Source organism: Octopus bimaculoides, chromosome 25, assembly GCF_046866305.1.
Source record: "Octopus bimaculoides isolate indiv1 chromosome 25, ASM4686630v1, whole genome shotgun sequence".
In the NCBI taxonomy this organism is placed as follows: Eukaryota; Metazoa; Mollusca; class Cephalopoda; order Octopoda; family Octopodidae; genus Octopus; species Octopus bimaculoides.
Genome location: NC_142952.1, coordinates 16,670,270 through 16,695,285, shown reverse-complemented (window position 1 = coordinate 16,695,285; position 25,016 = coordinate 16,670,270). Strand labels below are relative to the sequence as shown.

Genomic DNA, 25,016 nt, shown 5'->3' with positions numbered 1-25,016 from the left:
TCTTCATCAAAAATATAGAAAAAGTCCAAAGAAGGGAAGACGGAGAAAGAAAATCGCCAACAATACACACACGGTCACATATTGAAATGACCGGAAGGGAAAGGGTGAAGAAAAAGTTCTTTTCAAAGACAGGAGAGTGCAAGAGAAGGAGGTATGTGTGGGTGTGTTTGTGTGGGTATGTGCGTGCATGCAGGTGTATGTGTGTGTGTGTGTGTAATGATAGCACGTGTATGTGGCTGTTTATGTATGTGTGTGGTTATGCATATATATATATATATATATATATATATATATATATACACACACACACACATTTTTTATCTTTTACTGGTTTCAGCCAGAAGCTGGGGCCATGCTGGAGCAACACCTTTCAGTGTGTTTGCGTCTCCTCTCTGTACTGTTTGTGGTGAAGAAGCGAGTTGGACAGAGCCAGACTTCTTTGTCCTGTCTTCCACAATGTGAGTTCCACAATGTGAGTTCATCTGGGATTTCAAATCTGAAACCCAAGCTATTGCAGTACTGGGTCCTTATTCAAGACGGAGAAGACAGGATCTTCAGTATTATGCATTACCACCTAGTTTGGTGGTTGGTATAGCTTTTAATTCCAAAGTTGGAAGCTAGACCTTGCAGCATTTTCTATATGTATATTACTGCATATCTTTCACACCTTCTCTTTACGGAGTAGAGCTTCAGTTCTTTAAAATCTCTCCCAGGAAGTGATTTGTTTCATCTCGTCAATCTTCTTTGTGTAGTGTTGCAGGACTGCCTCAAATTCCACCACTAGTTTGATGCTCTGCAGCAACCACAGTTGGGAGCAGTAATCCAGATGACTACAAACAAAAGTTCTTTATAAGAGTAGCAAGGTATCCTTATTTCTGGTTCTAAATGATTTAAGAATCCATCCAGTTACTTGCTTGTACAACATTGCCATCTTGGTAATACACACATGGAATATTGCATCATTACTTATGTGGATTCCCAGGTCAAGCTCTTATTCTGACTCTGGGACCCCTGGTCCTGTGTATTCCAATTGTAGTTTATTTGTGGGCCAATAGTAGAGTGCTTGAAACTTCACAGCATTGAACTACATATCATTTTTATCAGTCCATTTGTATATTGCATGCAGGTCATTTTATAGTTTTGGTATGATCATCAAGGTCCTTGACTGCCAGTGATACTTTTGTGTAGCTAGTGAGAGCGACAAACTGTATAACTGGGGGCATGTCTGAGAGAGCCACCACAAACAGTAGTGGTCCCAGTACAGTTCCTTGATGGACTCAGTTGTAGATTGATGTCTCCCCAGAGAGAGTGTCATTGGCAGAAACTGTCTGACTTCTTCATTTTAAAAAGTCATGCAGCCACTCTTCTAGCTTTTCAGCAATACCAAAGTCATGTAGTTTGTGACATATCATCCTTTGATCAACTTTGTCAAAGGCCTTGGCGAAGCCAAGATATATCACATCTGCATTTGAGTGGTTGAGCTACTTATTTCAGTACCTAGTCGTAATGTTGTAGTAGCTGTGTGGGGTAGCTCCTCCCCGGACAGAAACCATGTGCGTGTTTGTGAGCAAGTTATTCTTTTCGAGGAACGTGATCAGTCTCGTTCTGTTAATACATTCCATGACCTTGCTAACATGTGAAGTCAGAGAGATAAGCTTGTAATTTTTAGCAGCTGCTCTGCTTCCTCCTTTATTGACAGGATATATGACACTTTCTTTTAACAGTTTAGGAAGTTTGCCACATGCAAGGAAACTCTGAAAAAGTATCTGCAGTGGTTTTGCAAGAGTTTTCTTGCATGTTTTTAGAACACCTGGAAATCCATCTGGAGCCCACTGCTAAGTTTGAGTTCATCTCATCAATAGCTGATATGACATTCTTTTATGTTGATATGATTGATGGTTGCCTCTTTCCCATGTAGATCTGCAGTGTTGAGAAAAACTCTTAAGGCTTCTAATTTGTATGTTTCCCAGTGGAGAGAGGAAGACACTCTGGAATTAGTTACTTAGCACTTCACTTATCCTCTTGGGGTATGCAGTTAGTGAGCTGTCTTCTTCAAACAGTGACTTTATCTTGAAGACAGGGGATGAAATGTTAAGGTGTTCTCACAGAATGCTGGATTTCAGAAAACAGATGATGAAGAACCATAACAAATAGTTAAAACACTGTTAAAACAGGGCCATCCAATCCAACCCCTTTATATTCTTGTAAAAAGAGAATGTGAAAATGATTCGGATGATGAAATTGTTTGAAATGGCATTTTTATGGATTCATGGATTCATGAGTAGATGACACAATAAATAAATAAAACTGCGACTCACCACATCCGGTGCTGATATGTGGGGGGCAAGGGTGGGCTTGAAACTGGAGAACAGTTGTAAGATCGCATAATTCTTTCTGCCAGCAGAAAGTTGCGAAAAAGACTGGCAACCAATAAATCTTGCCTGAACAATTTTTGAAACAATTCTATAAAAGTGAGAAAAAAAAGAAAAAAAAACAAAAAAAACACAAAGGTAATTTAATAATTTTTCACCAAATAACTTTGTTACAACATTGATTTCTTACATTTTGTATATCATCATATTTATAGGGAGTCAGGATTCAGTAATATTCATGCCTTTTACAGGAACATAAAACAATGTAATAAACATCTATTATAGATTAAATATTGTATTGCCCTCCAAAGTAAGATTCCTAACTCTTCTTACCTCAGTCTGCTGAATTGACACAAAAAAAAAATAACAGAAATTTGCCTCAAGGCAAGTACACTGCAAGAGAGATCTTCAGAGGAAGAACTCCCATCTGACAAATGTTTTGGCCCTTATACCTGACACTCTACAGGAGCTGAGCCCACCCAGGTCATGACACCTATGTGTCTACCTGCTGCTTTCCAAAATCCTGTCTCCAGTGGGATTTGAACCTGGGTCATTCTTATTGTGAATTTGTGTTCCCAGTCAGCCTACTAGGCCACTCTGAAAGGCTCCACACCAACCTTTCAGTGAAATGGTTAGTGATAAAAGTATGCAGCTGTAAGGATATTTGCTCTAAAACAGCTCACTATAGTTGACAACAGAATATACATCAACTATATATATATATATATATATATCAAATAATAAGCAACACGGATTTCAAAAGTGATTGCAGTACGCACGTTTCATGCTACTTCAATTTATTTAAGTAATGTGAGCATTACCTTAAATGCAATATGAAGAGCAATCTTCAGCTGCACGAAAAAATGTAGAAAAAAGACATATTACAAATGTGGCAACATATTAAAACCAGAAAAGCTCTTAGGAATAAAAAGTATTGACAGAATCATGAGAGTGTCAGAGAAAATACTTTTGCAATATTTCTCCCAGCTCTTTACATTCTGAGTTCAAATCTGTTGAGATTAATTTTGCTTTTTCTCCTTGTCGTGGTGGTAGTGGGGGAGGGGCAATAAAATCAAATACTAATTAAGTACTGGGGTCAAGAGACTCTGAAAATAACTTAACCCTGAAAGAGAAGAAACTCTAACCTTTCCATTAGACACATTATGATGGGCAAAATATTTTTAAGTGAAATTTTGAAATGTCTGTCTATTTAATAAAGAGATTTTATGAACTAACAACAATCTTGGTTTCCCAGTTTAATCTGTCAGTTGAAAGCTATATGTAACCGAGTAATTATACATTTTACTCAACAAACTTTAAAAATGTTGAACACAGCTCATGAGACCCTAGAGCTACTTTTATAAACACCACACTAGAGGTCTGGAACCACAGAGCCACTGTCCTAAGGCAAACAGCTCTCTGCAGTAAACTTTTAAAAAGAGAAGCCCACAGTATAATTTTCAGTTTGAAATATTCTAATCTTATATCACTAATGGCATCAGGAAGGAAGATGAACAGAACTGCTTTCCATTTCTTTTGACCCCTATTTTAAAAACTGTTTTTATCACACAAGAAAGTGAAAAATGTACTCGAAGAGAAACTTTAAAAATGGAGAGAATGGAATTGCAAAACAGAAAAAGACACAGAGAAACTAACAAAAGAAGGATGAGGAAAGAGAGAGAGAGAGAGGAATGGTATTCCTACCTCTTGGAAGTGTGTTCCAAGCAATAGTATCTGTAATTGCTGTGAAAATCCAGTTTAATTCACCAAGCATTGTCCGTCGATCATTCAACTGCCCGGGTATTCTACATGAGGAAAAAGGAAAAACAATAAATAGCTGTGAATGCAGCTTTACACATGCATATTATGACAGGATTCTGCAGTTTTCCCATCTACCAAATTCATATACAAGGCACTGGTCAGTCCAGAGCAAATTGTAGAAGATACTTGTACTGAGACTGAACCCAAAACAATGTAGTTGCAAAGCAAACTTCTTCACTACACACTTAAGCCTGTGCATGCATATATTACAGTAAAATTAGTGCCAAGCAGTGTTTAGGCATAAGCAAAGTTTAGGTTAGTTAAAATATGTTTGTGACATACTTCAACTGTTAAAAGGCAAATTCACTGCAGTTACTGTGGAGAAAAATTCTCTCTTATGGTAAAAATGTGTAAAGGCGTATTTTAATTAAAGCTATAGTTTTGATAAGGTTTTCCAGAGTTGCCTCCCTTAGGTGTTTCCCATTGATAACAACTAAAGAGCTAGTAACAGTGATGTCTAGGAATCTTGACAGGGGATAACACTGGACAGATATTGTGTTTTTACACCTTTTAACCATAAGAGAGAATTTTTCTCCATGGTAACTGCAGTGAATTTGCCTTTTAGCAGTTAAAATATGTCACAAACATTTTAACTAACTTAAACTTTACTTAAATATACATAAAATTATTTGCAGGATCTATAAGAACTGAGGTATTTTATTAATAAGAACACCAAGGTAGAATCAAGGAGAGCATATCCAGTACCAACAGTGTGAAAAATTCTAAAATCCTAAATATAAAATTTTAGTTCACCTGAAGAAAACATTTTTTTTTACATGATGTAATTGATTTGTTCATCAATAAAAAACAGGTCTGAAACAGCTGTAGTGAACCTCAGCTCATTTGTGTTCATATATATATATATATATATATATATATGATCTTCAACATCAACATTTAATGTGCATTTTTCATGCTGGCATTAGTTAGATGGCTTGACAGGATTTGATGGATCCAAGGACTGAACTGTGTTCCAACATCTGTTTTGGCATGGTTTCTACTGCTTGATGCCATTCCTAACACCAACCACTTTACAGTGAGTAATGGGTACTTTTTTTTCATGTAACAGCACAATTACATACACACACACACACATGCTGTGAGGATGTTGTAGATTTGTGTACATCAATATGAACTGGTGTCATGAGTGCATCAGAAGGTAACTTAGTCATCTGATTAAAAGAAATTGATAAAATAAGTACCAAATTGAAATAGTACTAGGGCGAATGTGGTTAACTGAAACCCCTTGAAACAGAGCCCCAGCATGGCCACAGTCCAATGACTGAAATCAATTAAAGACAAATAGGTATTCGTTAAATGATGATGATGATGTTGGAAAGAAACACTGAAAATGAAATAAAACTGCTATAAGGTTAGATGGAGAAATGTTAGGTCAAGATTCTGAAGTTTAACTCACTTGTCAACAAGTTCTTGAGTGGCGCCAGAAACAAGCTTACCAGAATCCTGTGAAACATACCTGAAATTATAAACAAAAATAGAAAACTGACAAGAACTGACTTTAAACTAATAAAAAGCACAAACCCAAGATCATCTCTATATATATATATATATATATATATATATATATACACACACATTTATAATGGGCTTCTTCAGTTTCCATCAACTAATTTCACCCACAAGGCTTTGATTGGCCTGGGGTTATATCAGAAGACACTTGCCAAAGGTACCACAGTGGGAGTGAAACTGAAACAACATTATATATGATTACTATTAAGGCAGCAAGTTGGCAGAATCATTAGCACACCAGGCAAAATGCTTACCAGCAGTTTATGTCTTTATGTTCTGAGTTCAAATTCTGCCAAGGCCAATTTTGTCTTTCATCCTTTGGAATCGATAAATAAGTACCAGTTGAGAACTGGGGGGGGGGGGGGGGGGCAATGTAATCAACTATACAAACCCCTCCTCCAAAACTGCTGGCCTTGTGCCAAAATTTGAAACCATTATTATAATCAATTGGCAGAAGTTACTAAAGTGCTGATACTTTCATATCTTGACATTTACCAAACTGGTTTAAAATATGAGAGGGGAGAGAGGGGAGAGAAAGAGGGAGGCTTAAGTATGGCTGTGTGGTATGGAGTTTGCTTGTCAACCACACTATGGCACCTTAGGCAAGAGTCTTCTTATAGCCCAAGACTAACCAAAGACTTGTGGGTGGATTTGGCAGACAGAAACTGACAGAAGCCTGTCATACATGTGTGTGGGTGTGTGTTACTGCCTTGACTTTGCACGACATGCAAGTGGTGTCTTTCTTTTCCAATCTTCCATGAAAATGTGTCTGGTCATGGGGAAATATTACCTTACTTTGAAAACAGGTTAGTTGGGGAAAGGAAACCATAGACAAATCCACCTCAACAAATTCCATCAGATCCATGCAAACATGGAAAAGTGGATGTTATGATGATGATGATGATAATGTTGACAGACACATGCATACATATTGCTTTTGGTAATCAAGTGTTGTTGGTTACAGGTCTACAAAAGGCCAATAATTGCTTTCACTGCATTTCTAACAGCAAGAGTGACAATGTTTATATCATTTGCCAATGCATCATAAAAATAAATGTTAAATAAACAGATGCTTGCATAGATACTCACCCCCATGTGTAAATACATACATACATAAGAGCTTTTTAAGTGTTTAATCTTTCTTATTAATGATTTTCCATATTTCTTTATAAGTCCTGTTTAGTTTGGAACAATAAATACATTAATATTTCTAGAATTCCTTAGTCTCATCTGAATGAAGGAAATTATAGCAGTGTTTTTTATTACTGCATTCTGTAGTATCCGGCAAGGATCATGAAAACAATCTTGTAACCAATAAAATCAGCTCACCAGGTTTAAAATTTATTTATAAGTTTTTAACCATTAAATCCCAATTCCGTATATACAATAGGCTTTTGCACAGTTTCTGTCTATCAAATTTCATAGTCATGCCCTGGACTGGCTTGTGCGGGTGGCACATAAAAGACACCATTTCGAGCGTGGCCGCTGCCAGTATCGCCTGACTGGCCTTCGTGCAGGTGACACGTAAAAGCACCTACTACACTCTCTGAGTGGTTGGCGTTAGGAAGGGCATCCAGCTGTAGAAACTCTGCCAAATTTAGATTGGAGCCTGGTGTTGCCATCCGGTTTCACCAGTCCTCAGTCAAGTCGTCCAACCCATGCTAGCATGGAAAGCGGACGTTAAACGATGATGATGATGATGATGATGCCTAGGCCCATTTTACTGAATTAAACTTACCATGTGAGCGCCATTTTGATTGGGGTGGTGAGGCACGAGGTAAACACATCCGCTGGAAGTTCAGGGTTCATAGGTAACAGCTCATCTTTACTGCAAGCGGCTAACTGGATACAGTTACTCATCGACACTGGGGTGGAAGCTACCGTTGGATTAGTAGTCGATGACACTGAAGAACCACTGCTAATCTCTCCAGTCACTGAGGAATTATGAGTATTCATCATTGCCTGTAAACGAATGAAGAGTTAGAATGGTCATAGTGTGGGAGGAAAATGGAAATGATGGACAGAAAAGAAGAAAAAAGCAAAATGAAAACAGTTCAAACTGGAATAGAGGAATTATATATGGAGGTCTCCACCAAGTTAGATGACCTTTGTATGCCTGCTAAGAATTTTATTAACAGGGAAAATAGATCACTGACATTAGAGGAAAAAAAGTAATAATTTGGTAGGATGTTTGCATCTGAATACCTAGACAATCCACATTATCAGAGAAATAGAATTTTTTTTTTAACACAATTTATAAGTGGAATGGACTGCATGCTAGCAAAGAACAACAAATACAAAAGCAAACAAATGGTTTTATTAGGTAGTGTATAACAGAGTGTTTCTTTATAAAAGAAAGAAAACAAATTACAATTGCAGTTTTCATTCCCCAATTTACAGATAATTTCAGTTAAGACATTTTTGTTTTGGCTTTTTGCACACACCATGTCACTAGCTCATTGCCTGATTTTATTTACTTTAATTAACATAATGTTGATTTTTTTTTATAGGCAAGACAATCTAAAAAGGAGGATGTATAGGCATTTAAGGGAAATGGAGTTCAATATATACGTTCTACTGAGCCTGAAGGAAAGGCAAAACTGTTGGCATCAGTTATAAAAAATGAGCTTGCTTATTGATAGTAGAGTGTGGAGTACTTAGTGGCAGCAACAACAGCAGTAGTGTTTGGGTTAGGGTTAGGACAGCAATTACAGATAACTCACCTCTCTTTCTTGTTCTCTCTGAGCAGAGAACTGTTTAAAAGATTCCACAATTACTCCAGCATTAGAACAGTCATAGACATAAATAGATGGACTTCCCATCCAGCTCTGAAGATCATATATAGACAAAGGAATATACTGTGTGTATGTCTGAAAATGGAGAAAAAAAAGGAAATCAATAAAGGATTCTAGAAGATTAGTTTCCCCTCATAGCAGCTCTAGAAAACCTGCCCACCACAACAGAATTGAGATCCTAAAACAAAGGTGTCACATTAAAAGCATTGGTGTGGGTGCTGGTGCCACGTAAAAAGCACTGGTGATAGTGTCACATAAAGAGCAACCAGTACACTCTGTCAAGCCGTCCAACCCATGCCAGCATGGAAAAATGAACATTAAATGTTGATGACGACAATGATTCCACTTCATTTCTTCATTTGTTCTCAGAAAATTGAATACACTCATTAAATAAGCAGCATTACATTATAATTCTCACAAACCCCAGCCCCGATTCCAACATGTTAATATATTAGGGACCAGTATGGTGACAGGTTGGCAGAACTGTTAGCACACCAGGCTAAATGCTTAGTGGAAATTTGTCTGTCCTTAAGTTCTGTGTTCAAATTCTGGCAAAGTCAACTTTGCCTTTCATCCTTTTGGGATCGATAAAAGAAGTACCAGTTGATACCAGATCGATAAAAGAAGTAACAATTTACTCCCTCATCCAAAATTGCTGGCCTTGTGCCAAAATTTGAAATCAATACATTAGCGATCATGCAACAGGTCTGCATCAACATGTATCAATCCTATACCAAATCCCAGACAACTCTGCAACCAATTCCTTCACAGCAGCACAGCATCAATTAAATGTTAAATATACAAAACTACACTTACTTTATTAAAAACCCAAATTTCTCCATTTGATGTTGGTTTTGGTACTCCATGACCATTATAATGGAACAGGACTCGCTCATCCTGAAATTGCAAGACAGACAATGGTTGAAACATTGATAAGCAGTAAATTGACATATTCCCACTATTCTATATCATTTACAAACTTGACAGAGACAAGAAAGGGGAGGGGGCAAAATGTGTAAGAATTTAATTTTTGCTGATGTCAAGCTGGTCAATACTGCCACTGAACCACAAATCGGTTATTTTGACTGACAGCATAATGGTGTGTTTAACACAATCCTTTCGTGTTCAGATTATTCTGTTAAATGTAATGCTTTTTTGCAGTTCTATATTTAAGGGATGAGAAATTATGTACATTATTTACATTTGACAAATATTTGTCCTCATCTTGTTTGTTGTTAACACAGCGTTTCAGCTGATATACCCTCCAGCCTTCATCAGGTGTCTTGGGGAAATTTTGAACCTGGGTTCTCATACCTAAGGTATTTTTCGATGTTATTATTATTATTATTATTATTCAGGTCACTGCCTGGAATCGAACTTGGAATCTTGGGGTTAGTAGCCCACGCTCTTAACCACTACACCATATGCCCATTGGCTGGTGTCATTATATTCAAGCCAGGTAGTATTAGCTTTGAGTCTCTACATATGGCGTAGTAGTTAAGAGCGTGGGCTACTAACTCCAAGATACCGAGTTCAATTCCAGGCAGTGACCTGAATAATAATAACAACAACAACAACATCATCATCATCATCAAAAAATACCTTAGGAATGAGAACCCAGGTTCAAAATTTCCCCAAGACACCTGATGAAGGCTGGAGGGTATATCAGCCAAAACATTGTGTTAACAACAAACAAGATGAGGACAAATATCCGTTAAATGTAAATAATGCAATGCTTTTTTATTTAAATTGTTTTGAATTAATCATGCATTATCTTATAGCTTTGAGGTTTCAATGATATGATTGTTTATTTTTGGAATGCCAATGTAGGTTAGGTGTGAGAGGCTAGATATGGCCAGTTTGAATGTAAAATATGTAGAATATTTGGCTGGTTTAAACACAACATCCATTTTGGTTTGGGTTGTAGAATTGTACAATGTGCATCTTTGTACATGTTTCAATTAGAAATCATACCGTGACTGTAATCCAATATCTTGATCACTTCTTACAAAGCCTTTCTTGGTCTACTTCTACCCCAGCCCTTTTTACCATTATCAACTTGGGAGACAATTTTGCTATCATTTATTTTCATATTATATAAACAAACATGGTCGTCTTGTAGGAAGATGTTTGCCAAAGTCTGTCACTTCGAAAAATAACAGTAACCAAGAATGAAACTTTTTGATCAATTAATTTCTTTTATGTTTAGAAATGTCATAATTAAAGAAGGAACACATATGGTTGTTCAGTTAAGAAATTCACTTCACAACTATGTGGTTTTAAGTTTAGTTCCACTATGCAGCACCTTGGGTAAGTGTCTTCTACTATAGCAATAGGCTAACGAAAGCCTTGTGAATAAATGTGGCAGATGGAAACTGAAAGAAGTCCGTTGTGTGTGTGTGATTGTCTTGGCTTGTTTCCATTTGTGCTCTACAGAAGTTGTTGTCACTTCTCCCATCAATAAATTATCTGCTTGCTCAGCACCTACAAAGATGTGATATGAGAGATCCCTTAGATGAAAAACAACCAACGGTTAGCAACAGGAAAAGCATTTGGCAGTAAAACAATACTGGTATGCTAGCATGGAAAATTCAACATAAAACAAAGATCAGGACAAAGGCTTTGACATTCTGCTGATGGTATTCTAAGAATTCATGTATTTATGTTTGAAGTGTGATAGCAACTTCAAGTCGTTTAACTACTGAAGCAAATAGAATGGAATACTATTTTACTTTAGCATTTCTCCTCATAGTTGTACAAAGTTTCTTGACTTCATCACCAGTTGGATCCAGGGATTGTTTGTAACGGGCCCGTGGCTGCCATCTATCATACTGTTGGTGGAGACGATTTCCAATAGTCTCTAAAGCTTTTGGAGGACTCATGGAAAGAGGATCTGAAAAAAAAAATTTTATTATTCCATGAATTTATGTAAAGTAGTTTGTGTGTGCGCGTGTGTGTGTGCGTGTGTGTGTGTGTGCGTGTGTGTGTGTGTGTGCGTGCACAAGTGTGTGTGTGTGATGATAAATACACATTTCAAACATAAGGTTGGTCATATCCAGTCAATCTGATGACAAATCAAACCAACATGTATCTACTCAATCATGATTGACTTGGGACTAACACAACAACCAACTATCTACACACCATCAATCTATTGGATGTGTATGTGTGTGTGTGTGCATGCACACCATATAAATATATGACTCGAAGAGGAATGGGTTCTCCCAAGTTTAAAATACTCAAGGTATGCTGTATGTTATGAAAACACTCCTACAATTGTCAGAAGTTGAGAACCCTCAAGAAGGAAAAAGGTATGTGTGTATCATGTGATTGACCAGACCATCGAATGTTGTTATACATTACTGGTCCCCATGGACTTTGCATCATTTTAGCTTTCAAATGATGCCATCCTGCTGGCAAGGTGAGCAGGCCAACATTCCTCCAGATGGAGCAACATGAAATGAAGCGCTTTGCTCAAGAACACAACATGCTGCTCGGTTTGAAAATCGAACCCACGATCTAGCAATTGTGAGTGCAAGACCTTAACCACTAGGCCATATTCATATATATATATATTTGTTATATGCAACAGAAGTAGTATTAGATTAAAATAGAAAATTTACTGTGGTATTTGTCCAAAGATAATGTCTCTAACGGACTTGCTGTGTTTAAAAACACAATATATTGAAAGCAGATGATTTTCATCTTAGCAGTGGCTGATGAGAACACTAGATGCATTTCTGCCTCATGGGTATTGTCAATAGCATGTACTTACAGCCAACTGCATGTCTAGGTGAAATTTGTTGCCAGTGATATGGGAAAACAGTAAATAAATAATTACTGATGATGCAAATAGCCACACAGCTGAATAAAAATCCTTTATACACAGCAGAAGCAGCATTAGATTAAAATAGTCATGAGAAGCAAATTGAATTGTTATTAAATACACGTAACTCCAACCAAATGCGTTGAGTGCTACTTTTATTTGTTCACATGAACATACACATAGAAACACAAACATAACATATTTTTTAACTCTTAAAAAGTAAATATGAGATATGACAGCTATTTAATAGGGAAATCCAGTCACATATATAATATACCATACAGTGCTATGATAAAGAGATACTTGAAAACAGAATGAGATAAGTAACATAGTAATACAAAAATGTATTGCAAGGGCAGGAAATACCAAAAATATTTTTAAAATGCACTCATTGCTTTACTGATTACATTTATTTGTTTACTCAATATTTAATAATGTTTAATTCCCTTAGCTGTAAAGCTAACGAATTCATTATCATCAACATTTTACATCAGTTTTCCATGCTGGAATGAGCTGGGCAGTTCAACAGGAATCAACAGATCAAAAGACTCGGTCTTGTTCCAATGTCTCAGTTTTGTTTACATCTACAGCTTGATGCCCTTCCTAACCATTCTATAGAGTATACTGAATGCATTTTTCATGGTACCAACACTACTGAGATTGCCTTACAGTCAGCAGAACTAAAGGGCCTTCTTGAGCCCTGCATTATTGCAGCTCAATTTGATTTACCAATCATTACTGATTGTATTGGGAGTTTATTTTGTGGTACCAGCCTTAGTGGAGTTGCTTTGTAGCTAGCAAGGTGAGAGACCACCCACCCACCCGCCCGCCCGATGGATGGAAAAGATTTATTGTTGTGAGAGGATGATAGTGGAGAGAATAACAGAGGGAACAGTGTCCAGAAGGGAAGAGAAAAAGCAATGTCAGGATTAGTGTGAAGGAGAGGGGACAAAGTGGTAATGAGTAGGTTGAATAGGTGAAGCCTGTGATGGGTTGGAAGTGTCAAGAATATTTGAACCAGTTCTTATGAAAGTTACATAGGCTTAGTGTTGAGAGAAGATGGTAAGGGAGAGAGAGTAATAAAGACAGTGTTAGAGAAGGGAGTAGTAAAAGAGAAAGAGAAATAGATGAATAGCAGAGTCATTGGGGTGGGCTATGTGAGAGAGAGAGAGAGAGAGAGAGTTATACAGTGATGGGATGGTAGGAGATGCATTATTCTTGCAGTCAATTAACAGAATTATTACAACAATAAAATGAAATGCTGTGCAATGCTTTGTTACATTCCTATAAGTTCAAATTTCACCAACATCAACTTTGTCTTCCATTCTTCCAAAAAGTCAATATAATAAAATACTGGTTAAAATAAAGTACTCATTAAGTATTGTGTCAGTTTAATTGAATATACAAATTCCTCAAAATTAAGATCTTTTTTCCTTTTTAAAATCAATATTTCTACATCAATTTACAGTCTTGAATCAAATGATTCTGAAAATCTTGACATTTATTCAAGCTACTTTTAAATTTGTGTCTAAATATCCCAATTTACAAAATGAAGAAAATAGATTGGAAACTAAGTTACATCCTCTGATGTAATAAAAACGATTGCAAAAATACATGACACACACACTATATATATATATATATATATATATATATATATATATATATATATAGGGTGTCCCAAAATTAACTATTTATTTTAATGGCAACTTTTTTAAAGAAACTAACAGAATTTTGTGTTTATTAATTATGACACCAAAGCAAATAGATTTATAAATCTTACAAATGCACTCTATTTGTATCCCTGCAAATTTCAAATCTATCCTTAGCATTGTGAAACACATTTTGAAGCACTTCAGACATTATCTCCTGCACTGCTAACTGAATGTGTTCTTTAACCCTTTAGCATTTAAACCGGCCATATCCGGCTAAAAGTATTCTGCCTGTTTTATGTTCAAACTGGTCAGATCTGGTCTCTCACACCAACCCTACAATATCGTTTTAAAAATTAACAGCTACCTCATCAAAATTTCATAGTTACAAGATAATGCATGATTAGTTCAAAACAATGTGGATGAAAAAGCATTAATTTGGGTAGAATAATGCAAACACTAAAGGGTTAAGTTTAGCCAAACTATTGCTCCATCTTGAGGAGGGAGATAGAGAAAATGAATGCTGCAAAACTGAATAAAAGCTGTCATGGACAGGATCTAACAGGAATGAAAATAAAATTATTTTAAAAAATTATAAAATTATAAAGAAAACTAAAAATTTATACCTATTCAACACATATTAATCATGATAAACATATATAAAAGTGAGTATTTTTTTTTAAATTGTCCAATTTCACTGAAAGAGATAATTCTGGGACACCCTGTATATATAAATGAATAGAACAAGTGAAAGTTACTCACCGACCCAACATTCTAAACGAGCACAAGGAGAGGTTTTCACAACATCAGGAGGGTCCACTCCAACATTCAAACATAATACCAAGGCAACACTGACAGTTTTCATCTGAAAAATATCACCAAAACAGTTGTTGAATATGTACTTTCAAATAGTTTTCATTCTTAACACCAGATCCCTTTAAATGAATTAAAACTGGGTTTTCATAAAGGAGAAAAAGAATAATTTCATTATTAACCATTCACAGAGCCTACATTCTCTAAATCAGAGGTTCTGAACTGGGATCCATATGGCCCTTGGGGACCCATATAAGATTTTGTTGTTAAAATTCATCTGCAATAAAATTGGTTATATTTCTACAATACACAAAATATTTCAACAATTTTTTAATACAATTCCTAATAATGTTTAAAAAGACAATATGATTTTTTAAACATCAAATGGTTAGGAGGGCCCATATGAGTAAAACAGGAACCAAAGAGTTCATAGGTAAAAAAAATGGTTGAGAAACACTGCTCTAAATATTAAAGTATTGACCATACACCAGGGCTCAGCATTCAACTCTTTCTCCTACAACAACAGTAACTCTCACTTCTAATGGATTCACCTAAACTCACTCGTTTCATCCATTTCTTCTTCTCCGTAACACTTATACTATCCAAATCCCTACGCTAAAACAACCCTCTCCCTTTCTCTGTATCTTCTTGGAACTCACCCTCACTGCAGATTCAACAACTACCCTAACCCTATCACCCAATATCTGAAGACACCAGACATTCTTCGACTAACAAAAAAAAAAATGCCCCATAAAGAGGACACACTTCTGAATTGTAGATATATGTTTGTGTGCATCTATGTTTTGACATTACATGATGGTCGTAAATGAACATCACCATCAATCAAGTGGCATTGTTCATTTCCAGGCTTCCATGGTAAATATTACCTTGCCTGGAAATAGGTGAGGGTCAACAACAAGAAGGGCAACTGGCCATAGAAAATCTACTTCAACAAATTCCACCTGACCCATGCAAACACAAAAAAGTGGATGCTAAATGATGATGTTGATGGTAATGATGCTAATGAGGATTCAGGTTTCTCTCAATCAATTCAACATCCTTGCATCATTAAGAAATTCATTTCCTAACCACTTGGTCCCAGATTCAGATGCACAACACTTTGGGCAAATGTCTTCTACTATAGCCTCGAGCCGACCAAAGCCTTGTGAGTGGATTTGAGACGGAAACTGAAAGAAGCTCATCGTATATATGTATATATATATATATATGTATGTGTGTGTATAAGTTTATGTGCCTGTGTTTGTCCCCTCAACATCGCTTGACAACCGATGCTAGTGTGTTTACATCCCCACAACATAGCGGTTTGGCAAGAGACCGATATAATAAGTACTAGGCTTACAAAGAATAAGTCCTGAGGTCGATTTGCTTGACTAAAGGCAGTGCTCCAGTATGGCCGCAGTCAAATGACTGAAACAAGTAAAAGAGATATATTTTTGCATAAGAACTTTTTATGTTCCAAATACCAGATACATCACATCATCGTTTAACATCTGTTTTCCATGTTGGCATGGGTTGGACGGTTTGACTGAGGTCTAGAGAGCCAGCGACTGACTGCACCAGGCTCCAATCTGATCTGGCAATGTTTCTAAAGCTGGATGCCCTTCCTAACGTCAACCACTCTCAGAGTGCAGTGGGTGCTTTTTATGAGCCACTAGCTCAGGAGCCAGTCAGGTGGGTTTGGCATTGATCATGTTCGGATAGTGCCTTTTATATGCCACCGGCATGGGGGCCAGTCAGGGGGTACTGGCATCGGCCACATTTGGATGGTGCTTTTTACATACCACAAGCACAAGAGCCAGTCAGGGTGTACTGGCATTGGCCATGTTCGGATGGTGCTTTTTACATGCCACCGGCACAGGAGTCAATCACGGGGTACTGACATCGGTTACATTTGGATGGAGCTTTTTATGTGCCACCAGCTCAGGGGCCAATCAGGTGATCCTGGCATAAATCATGTTCGGATAGTGCTTTTTACATGCCACTGGCATGGGAGCCAGTTAGGGGATACTAGCATCAGCCACATTTGGATGGTGCTTTTTACATGCCACCGGCACGGGAGCCAGTCAGGCGGACCTGGCATCAACCATGTTTGGATGGTGCATTTTACATGCCACCGGCACAGTCAGGGGGCACTGGCCACAGCTACGATTTTGGTTTTACTTGACTCGACAGGTCTTCTCAATATCATATTGCCCAATGCATCAGGGGTACTCTTAACTGGACTAGACATGCAAGGCTGTGATCTCACTTTAGTTGCCAGGTCTTCTCAATCACAGCATATCTCCAAAGGTCTCAGTCTCTTGTCATTGCCTCTGTGAGACCCAATGTTTGAAGGTCATGCTTCACCACCTCATCCCATGTCTTCCTGGGTCTACCTCTTCCACGGGTTCTTTTCATAGTTAGGGAGTGGCACTTTTTCACACAGCAGTCCTCATTCATACATAATACATACCAGCACAGTTATCCCTCTTGCACACCATATTTGAAGCTTCTTATGTCCAACTTTTCTCTCAGGGCACTTACACTCAGTCATGTATGCACACTGACATTACACATCCAGCTGATCATACTAGCCTCATTTCTTTCAAGCCTACACATGTCCTCAGCAGTCATGGCCCATGCTTCACTGCTGTGTAGCATGGCAGTTCGCACACATGCATCATACGGTCTACCTTTCATCCTGAGCAAGAGGCCCTTAGTTGCCAGCAGAGGTAGGACCTCCCTGAACTTTGCCCAGGTTACTCTTATTCTAGCTGCTACACTCTCAGAGCAACCACCCCACTACAGACTTGGTTGCCTAGGTAGGGGAAGCTATTAACTACTTCTAGTTTCTCCCCCTGGCATGTGATGGAATCTGTTTTCTGTACATCTTCAGTGTTTACTGCCCCAGTGCATCTGCCACACACAAAAACTATTTTCCCAGTTAACCTTCCTTTGATATTGCTGCACCTTTTATGTGTCCTTAACTTACACCGGATACATCATATGGAGTTTCTACCTACGCTTTTTCTACAGATCGAGCAAGGCCATCTACCTGAAGGAGTTTATGATTTGACAGCCTTCCTACTTACTAAGACTTTGGTTTTTGCTAGGTTAACCCTAAGGCCCTCCAATTCTAGACTTTGCTTCCACACCCTAAACTTCATCTCTAGATCTGACAGTGACTTGGCTGTTAAGCCAAGGTCATCAGCATAGAGGAGTTCCCAGGGGCAGCCTGTCTTGAACTCCTCTGTTATTGCCTGGAAGACTACAATAAATAAGAGGAGGGCTGAGGACCGATCCTTGGTAAACCCTCCTTCTACTTGGAATTCTTCACTATACTCATTGCCAACCTCCACCTTACTGACAGTATCCCTGTACAGGGCTTGTATAGCTCTTGCCAACCACTCATCTATCTCTAGGTTCTGCATTGACCACCAGATAATAGATCGAGGGACCCTGTCAAAGGCTTTCTCTAAGTCAACAAAAGCTAAGTACAGAGGTTTATCTTTGGCTAGATATTTCACCTGCAGTTGCCTTATCAGAAATATAGCATCAGTGGTGCTTCTGCCTGGCACAAAACCAAACTGCATCTCATCTAGGCTAATTCTCTCCCTAATTAATTGGGCTATGATCCTCTCAGTAACTTTCATCACCTGATCCAATAATCTGATACCCCTGTAGCTATTTCTATCTAAAGCATCACCTTTACCCATGTAGAAGTTGACTATGGTGTTGCTACACTAGTCACTGGGTATGACTCCTTCATGAACTACCTGATTTACGATGTGGGTGACAAGACCATAACCTAGACTGCCTGATATTTAAAGCATCTCAGTGGTGATTCCTGATGGGCCAGGTGCTTTCCCTATCTTCATATCCTTAATTGCTTTATCTACCAGGGAACTGTCAATTCGGGTAGCTGGTCCCTCAATTGGGTCAGCCTTTGGCAAACTCTCCTCCTCCCATTCATTCTCCACATTCAGCAGTCTTTCATAATGGCATCTCCAAGCCTCTTTCTTTCCAGAATCATTAAACACAAGGACACCACCATCCATGCAGACACATTTCTCTCCTATGACATCACAGCTTTCTCTGACACACTGTCTTGCAATCTCAAATACTTCAATTCTTTGGTCCTCATGTCGCAGAACATTAGCAAACTTCTTTTCTGCTACTCCTTGGCTATATATACCTGTCTCCTAGCTTCCCTTTTGGCTCTCTGATACATTCTCCTGCTACCCCCACTCTTCCAGGCCTTCCAAGCCTGTTTCTTTGCTCTAATGGCCCTGTTTACAGTATTGTCCCACCACCAGGTTACCCTAAGTTTGGAAGGGACTTTGCACCAACCACAGATTTGATCTGTGGCACTCGGTAAGCTGTCTCGCAGGAATTCCCAGCTGCCTTCTATGTCACTGGACTGTAGCTCCTCCTCCCGATCATCAAATTTCTTTGTAAAGATATCCCTAAATCTCTGACCATGTGAAGGGTTCTTAAGCTTCCAAGTCCTTCTTTTCCAGATTGGTCTGCTTTTTGGTATCCTTCTGGTCACGAGTCTAAAGTCACTAATAACTAGTCTATGCTGGGGGGTGCATTCTTCACCAGAGAGGGCCTTTGTATTTAAGAGCAACCATGCATCCCGCTGTCTGGTGAGAATGAAATCAAACTGGCTAGCAGAGTCACCTGATTGATAGATTATCAGGTGGCTAACTGGCTTCCTGAAGTTGGTGTTGCAGATGAATAGGTTATCTGCATCGCAGAACTCCAGGAGCCTAGTTCCCTCTTCATTTCTGGTACCAACTCCATGGCCCCCATTGACACCATGGAAGATACCAGGTTGCCGTCCAACATGCCCATTAAAATCTCCAGCCACAAAGATGAGATCATTGTCACTCATCTTTGAGGTAGCCTGCAGAAGAATATCATAAAAGTGATCCTTCTGTTCATTTGGTAGGCCCGTTTGTGGTGCGTAGGCAGAGATAATTGTAACTACACCATTCCGCAAAACTAACCTGAGTTTAAGTACTCTATCGCACACCCTCACTACCTCTATGAACTTATCTACCCATTTCTCTGCAAGAAGCATGCCCCCATTACTATTACCTTCCCAGAAGAGTTTAGACCTATGTGCTTTGCCTGTGAGGATTCTGGCTGAAGTTCCTCTCCACCTTACCTCTGGTACACAACATACATCAACGTGTCTCTGTTCAAGCATCTCTACAATCTCGCTAGACCTACCTATCAATGTGCCTATATTTACAGTGCCAACTCTGAAAACTGGGAAAGAGATATGGGAAGTAACACAGGAAGGAGAGATGTTATTCAGCACCTGAAAAGAAGATTCCCATGATCGTTTATCATATAAACCTTGACTCCAAAGGCTCCAAATCAAACAATACAACCCACCCACTTTGGAGTCAAGGTTTATAAAGTATGCCAGTCAACTGGCAGAGCCTGTGGGTACACATGAAATTGCAAAATCTACACTGGTCAGGACAGATTGAATCTTCCAGCATCTACTCTACCATCAATTGATGTTGTGTTGTTGCTGAACGAAAACTTGTTTGACAAAGGTTACAATATTTATATGGACAACTGGTTTTCCAGTCCAGACCTCTTCCTGCAGCTGTAGGCAAAGAGGACTGATGCCTGTGGGACTGTGAAGATGCACAGGAAAAACATGCTGCCTGATCTTCACAAGATAAAACTTTGAAAGGGGGGAAACAGCATACCGATGCACTGATAGTGGCATGACAAAGAAAATGTCTGCATATTATCCACAATACATTCTGCAGGCATGAAGGAGATTAGGAAACAAGATGCAGATGGTAATGCCATAATGAGTGTAGTTGTTTCATACAATGAAGAGATGGACAGGGTCAATCACTCAGATCAGCTGGTGATAACACACAAATCAGTAAGAAAATTTGTGAAATGGTACAAAAAAATTTTCTTGTATATAGTTGACATGTGTGTCGTAAACTCACATTTCATTTGGCAGATGCTTGGCAGTGTGGGGGATGGATCGACATTCAAGAATAACGATTTTCCACAACTCTTTCACCCCACTGCCACAAAGACATGCACAGTATGTAAAGCAAAAAGGGATACGTAAGGAAACTAGATACCATTGTTCACAATGTAATATACCACCGTGTGTGGTACCCTATTTTGAACTCTGCCACACTAAAGTCAATTTTTGAATATAAGTGATTGTAAATATATGAAGTTGATCTGACTTGTACTGTCGAATAACACTACATGAGTGCCCTGCACAGGGATATAGTTTAGGTAAATAAATAGCACTTGCACTAAAGCAGTTGACATAAATATACATTGAACGGTTATCTTGCACCGAGTGCTGACTTCAATCGGCACGATTATCATTGCCACACACAGGCCACCAAATGAATCACTGCCATAAACTAGTTAAAACGGTTGATGTAAATATATACTGAACCATTGTTGTATGCTAATTGCTGATCTCAGCTGATGGTTACCCAGCCATGGGGTTAAAAAGAAATTAATTGAAATAATCAAACAATATATTTCTTTAAAAATACAATAATAAAAGGGTTATATAAGTGTATAGGGAGTACATAGTCATTTCACACTTCTGATACACTGTACTAACTACATTGCAAAATCTTACAGATTATTCCCAAATTGGTAACCCCAATAAGAATCCCAACAAGCCAAAGATTCTCCATAATCATTAACCTAAAAACCTCATCAATACTCAGAGCACCCTCAGTCTTCTAATGTTACTCATGCTCTCCACTGACTTTCTATAGAATGAAAGGGGAGAGTAGGCACTGAGACCAGTTGATGGAGAGCAGTGGAACAGCCGACAATACACCAGACACCCATATTTTCTTTTGATGAAAAATATAATAGTAAACATAGATTCAACGACTAATATTCATAAGGAAAAGGTGAGTAAAATGTTGCAACATGTATGGCTTTATTCTTTTTCCTGAGGGGACAAATAACATAAGTTACTAGGCATAACTCGGATTTATAAAGCAAGAAGGGGATAATAATCAGTGATTTTTATGCTTTTTCAAGGTCATAACAAGCAATCAGTTACCTATATGGCACATCAAGTCTTGACCATTGTTTTTGTCCAGTCTAACCACCATTTTTATAGCTAAATCGACCATAGAATATTACTGGTATTCAATTTCTTAACATTCATACTATAAAAGGTTAAACCCTTTAGCATTTAGACCAGCCATATCTGGCCCAAATATTCTACATGCTTTATGTTCAAACAGACCAGATCTGGCTTCTTACACCAACCTTACAATGTCATTCTAAGATATACAATCCCACTGGCGAAATCTCAAAGCTAATGCATGATTAATTCAAAACAATGTCATGACAAAAGAATCTGAATATTAAAAGGACTCCAAACAATTGTGTCAAAATCCTTTTTCCAGCCTTTTACTGAGAACATCTCCACCAAAATATCCTCGAAAGACGGTTATTTGTCCCATAGTGTTTGTTGCTTTTTAACCCTTCATCAGATCTGATTGACCTAAAGACCAAAGACGTTCCAAGTGTAACTACTCTGTGCTTTTTGTCTATCTAGGCCTGCACTGTCCGATTTGTCTTTTTATCTATTAAAGGGGGAAGATTTGAGGGAAACGGTGCAGAGGCTGTCTCTATTTGTTCTAGATCGGTGACAAGAAGTGGTTCTAAAAGATTGAAAGTGACAGTAAAATATCAACAAGTCTTCATGTATCTAATTTATGCCACATTAATAATAAAATATACACAATTCATTAAAATAGTAAAATAACCAAATATAATCCCCTTTAATATTCAAAGGTTATAAACCGTTTTTAGTAACAGGTTCTGGAGATTAGTAGAAGTGATATTATATTTGTATTTTCTAAGAATATCAATTTAGTTTGTGTCCGTATAGTTTGACAATTACCGCATGCCTGGAATGTTTCATTTCCGTCTAGCCATCTATTTGACTATCATCCATCAAAGTTATCTGTTAAAACTAACCGCACATCTGTGTTATTCATCTAAAAGCACTATTTTCCTATGTACCCCACCCCACACACACTTGTCTAGCCTCCTATCTATAATGAAACGACCCAATAAAACATCTCTAACACCAACAAATAATTACAAGACACATGAAGAATATCCATTACGTTTGTCCTGAATTTCGGATATGTAAATGGGATGGAGTCATCCAAATGATGGGTCGCTTACAATGTCGCAGGAATCAATAGTTGTTTAACATTTATAGTTCGAGGGGAGAAAAAGTAGCCAAAAATACACGAGATAAACACCCCCAAAATATAAATGCTACATACAGATAGTTATATAGTTATGAATTAACAAATATGAAGACGTACAAGTAGTCAGATTGACTTCCAGACAGATCGATATAAAAGATGGGTAAATGGGTTATTAGGTACGCGGAAATGAATTGTTTAAATAAATATAATAGAGACGAACCCTTTCTTTCATCCTCCATGTCTGTGTCAACACTTCTGGAGCTAAAATCTTCTCCGTATGGCGACTTAGATTAAAAGCGAGTGGAAGTCTTCGGTCGGAATCTGGAGTTTCTTCTTTCTCATCCTCATACACTTTACTGCTACAACAACTTCGACTATCATCATTTACTGTAGTACTGCTACTGGTGGTGGTCATCTTTGTCTCAGCACACGAAGGGCGACTGTTCTGGTTTTTGGTTGATAATGTTCTTACTTAAGGTCTCTTTAGTTGACTTCCTCCACACAGGCCATCATAATAACAACAGCGACGAAGATGATGATGATAACAAACTCAATGGACTTCTAGTTTCAACTTCAGCCGACCTAACTACAGAACAGTTTCCCACCTCATCTCCACTCTCCATCTTCATGGAGAAATTTATGTTGTTTTTATATTATCCTTATCATAATTGTTGTACTTTATGATGATGATGATGATGTTAGTAGTAGTAGTAGTCGTCGTCGTAGCCAGCTGTCTGTTTTTCTTGTAGTTGTTTTATCTCTTGTAGAATTTACCCGTGCACATGTTTAATATGTTAAACAAAGTTTCATCAATAAATATTACAAATTAATTATTTGCATTTCTTCTCCCACAATAAATATTATTGTTCTTCTCCTTACAAATTTACATTGACAAAATATTTCACACTAGAATGATGATAATAATAATAATTAGATTTTTCTATGAAATTATTATCATTTCCTTTTCTTTTTTCTGTAGCATAGATGAGAATTTGGTAATATTTACAATCAAGAAAGAATTTTACATCACCAACTCTCCCTAATTCACACGTTCTCCGTCATATTGGTTGGAGGATATATTACAGATCTAATGCAGCTCGATTAATAGACACATGACCTACACTTCCGTTTCCGCTTCCGGGCAAAACCGGGTTGGAAACTGAACATAGACGATGTGCAGCAGGGGACGATTCTCCTCCCTTCCACTCTCCTTCTCTTAATCTCTGTGTTTCTTTTTCTTTCTTTCTTCGGCGTTGATGATAAGTTGTAAGGTATTCATGCAGAATAGAGTCATAAATTATATCATGCGCCAAAAACCCTAATTTCTTCTAATATGTGTTTTAGATATTGTAGATTTCGTTCCTTCAGTTTTGTTTTGTTTTTTTTTTCAGAGGGATTTTTGGCCCCTGCTCCCTTTCTGTAAATTTTTTTAATTTTGACTTTTTTTTTTAATCTTTTCGGTTTTAAAATATCTGAGATTATGATACTTCAAAAATATGTATAACATAAATTTGAACAAGTTTCCGAAATAATTATTTAAACTGAAAAACAGCATCACCCCTCTTTTACACGTTCGTAATCTACAAGGCTCAAACACACAATTTCAAATAAATTACGGTTTTTGGCACACTAGAAAATTTCTGACTCTATTCTGTAGGAACACCTAATGAAGATAGTGAAACGTTTACGTATCAGTCGTCGAGGCAATGCAGATTGGATTAGAACTCGAGACAATGGATCTCAGTTTCGGTTTCCCCGCTCTTGCCGTTAGCCTACACAAATTAGTTTTCCATTAACAAAACACAAAGGCTGAATATTGTACACGAAATAGAGGAACGCGAAGAAGTGGTTTTTAATCCTTTCTCTAACAGCGAAATAGCATCCCCCACATTGGTCACCGGAAACCTAACTTTCCGACAGATGATTTTTTTCTTTTCTTTTGTTAA

General features: G+C 37.8%; 1 protein-coding gene across 4 annotated transcripts in view; it reads right to left on the bottom strand.

Moving 5' to 3' along the window:
- The window catches only part of LOC106869827 (regulatory-associated protein of mTOR-like), a 79,427-nt gene extending 55,134 nt beyond the window's left edge, over positions 1-24,293 (bottom strand). The window contains exons 1-9 of one of the 4 annotated variants that reach the window (XM_089341993.1): positions 23,291-24,293; positions 14,759-14,861; positions 11,251-11,411; positions 9,335-9,415; positions 8,447-8,593; positions 7,462-7,685; positions 5,611-5,670; positions 4,077-4,177; positions 2,319-2,463 (exon numbers count right to left, since the gene is read on the bottom strand). In XM_089341993.1, coding sequence (XP_089198119.1) covers positions 2,319-2,463; positions 4,077-4,177; positions 5,611-5,670; positions 7,462-7,685; positions 8,447-8,593; positions 9,335-9,415; positions 11,251-11,411; positions 14,759-14,861; positions 23,291-23,485 — 1,217 coding nt within the window. In that variant the 5' untranslated portion in view covers positions 23,486-24,293. The remainder of the gene's footprint in view (positions 1-2,318; positions 2,464-4,076; positions 4,178-5,610; positions 5,671-7,461; positions 7,686-8,446; positions 8,594-9,334; positions 9,416-11,250; positions 11,412-14,758; positions 14,862-23,290) is intronic. The other 3 variants (XM_089341994.1, XM_089341995.1, XM_089341996.1) reach the window with 3 other exon arrangements.
- Between the last annotated feature and the right edge of the window lie 723 nt (positions 24,294-25,016).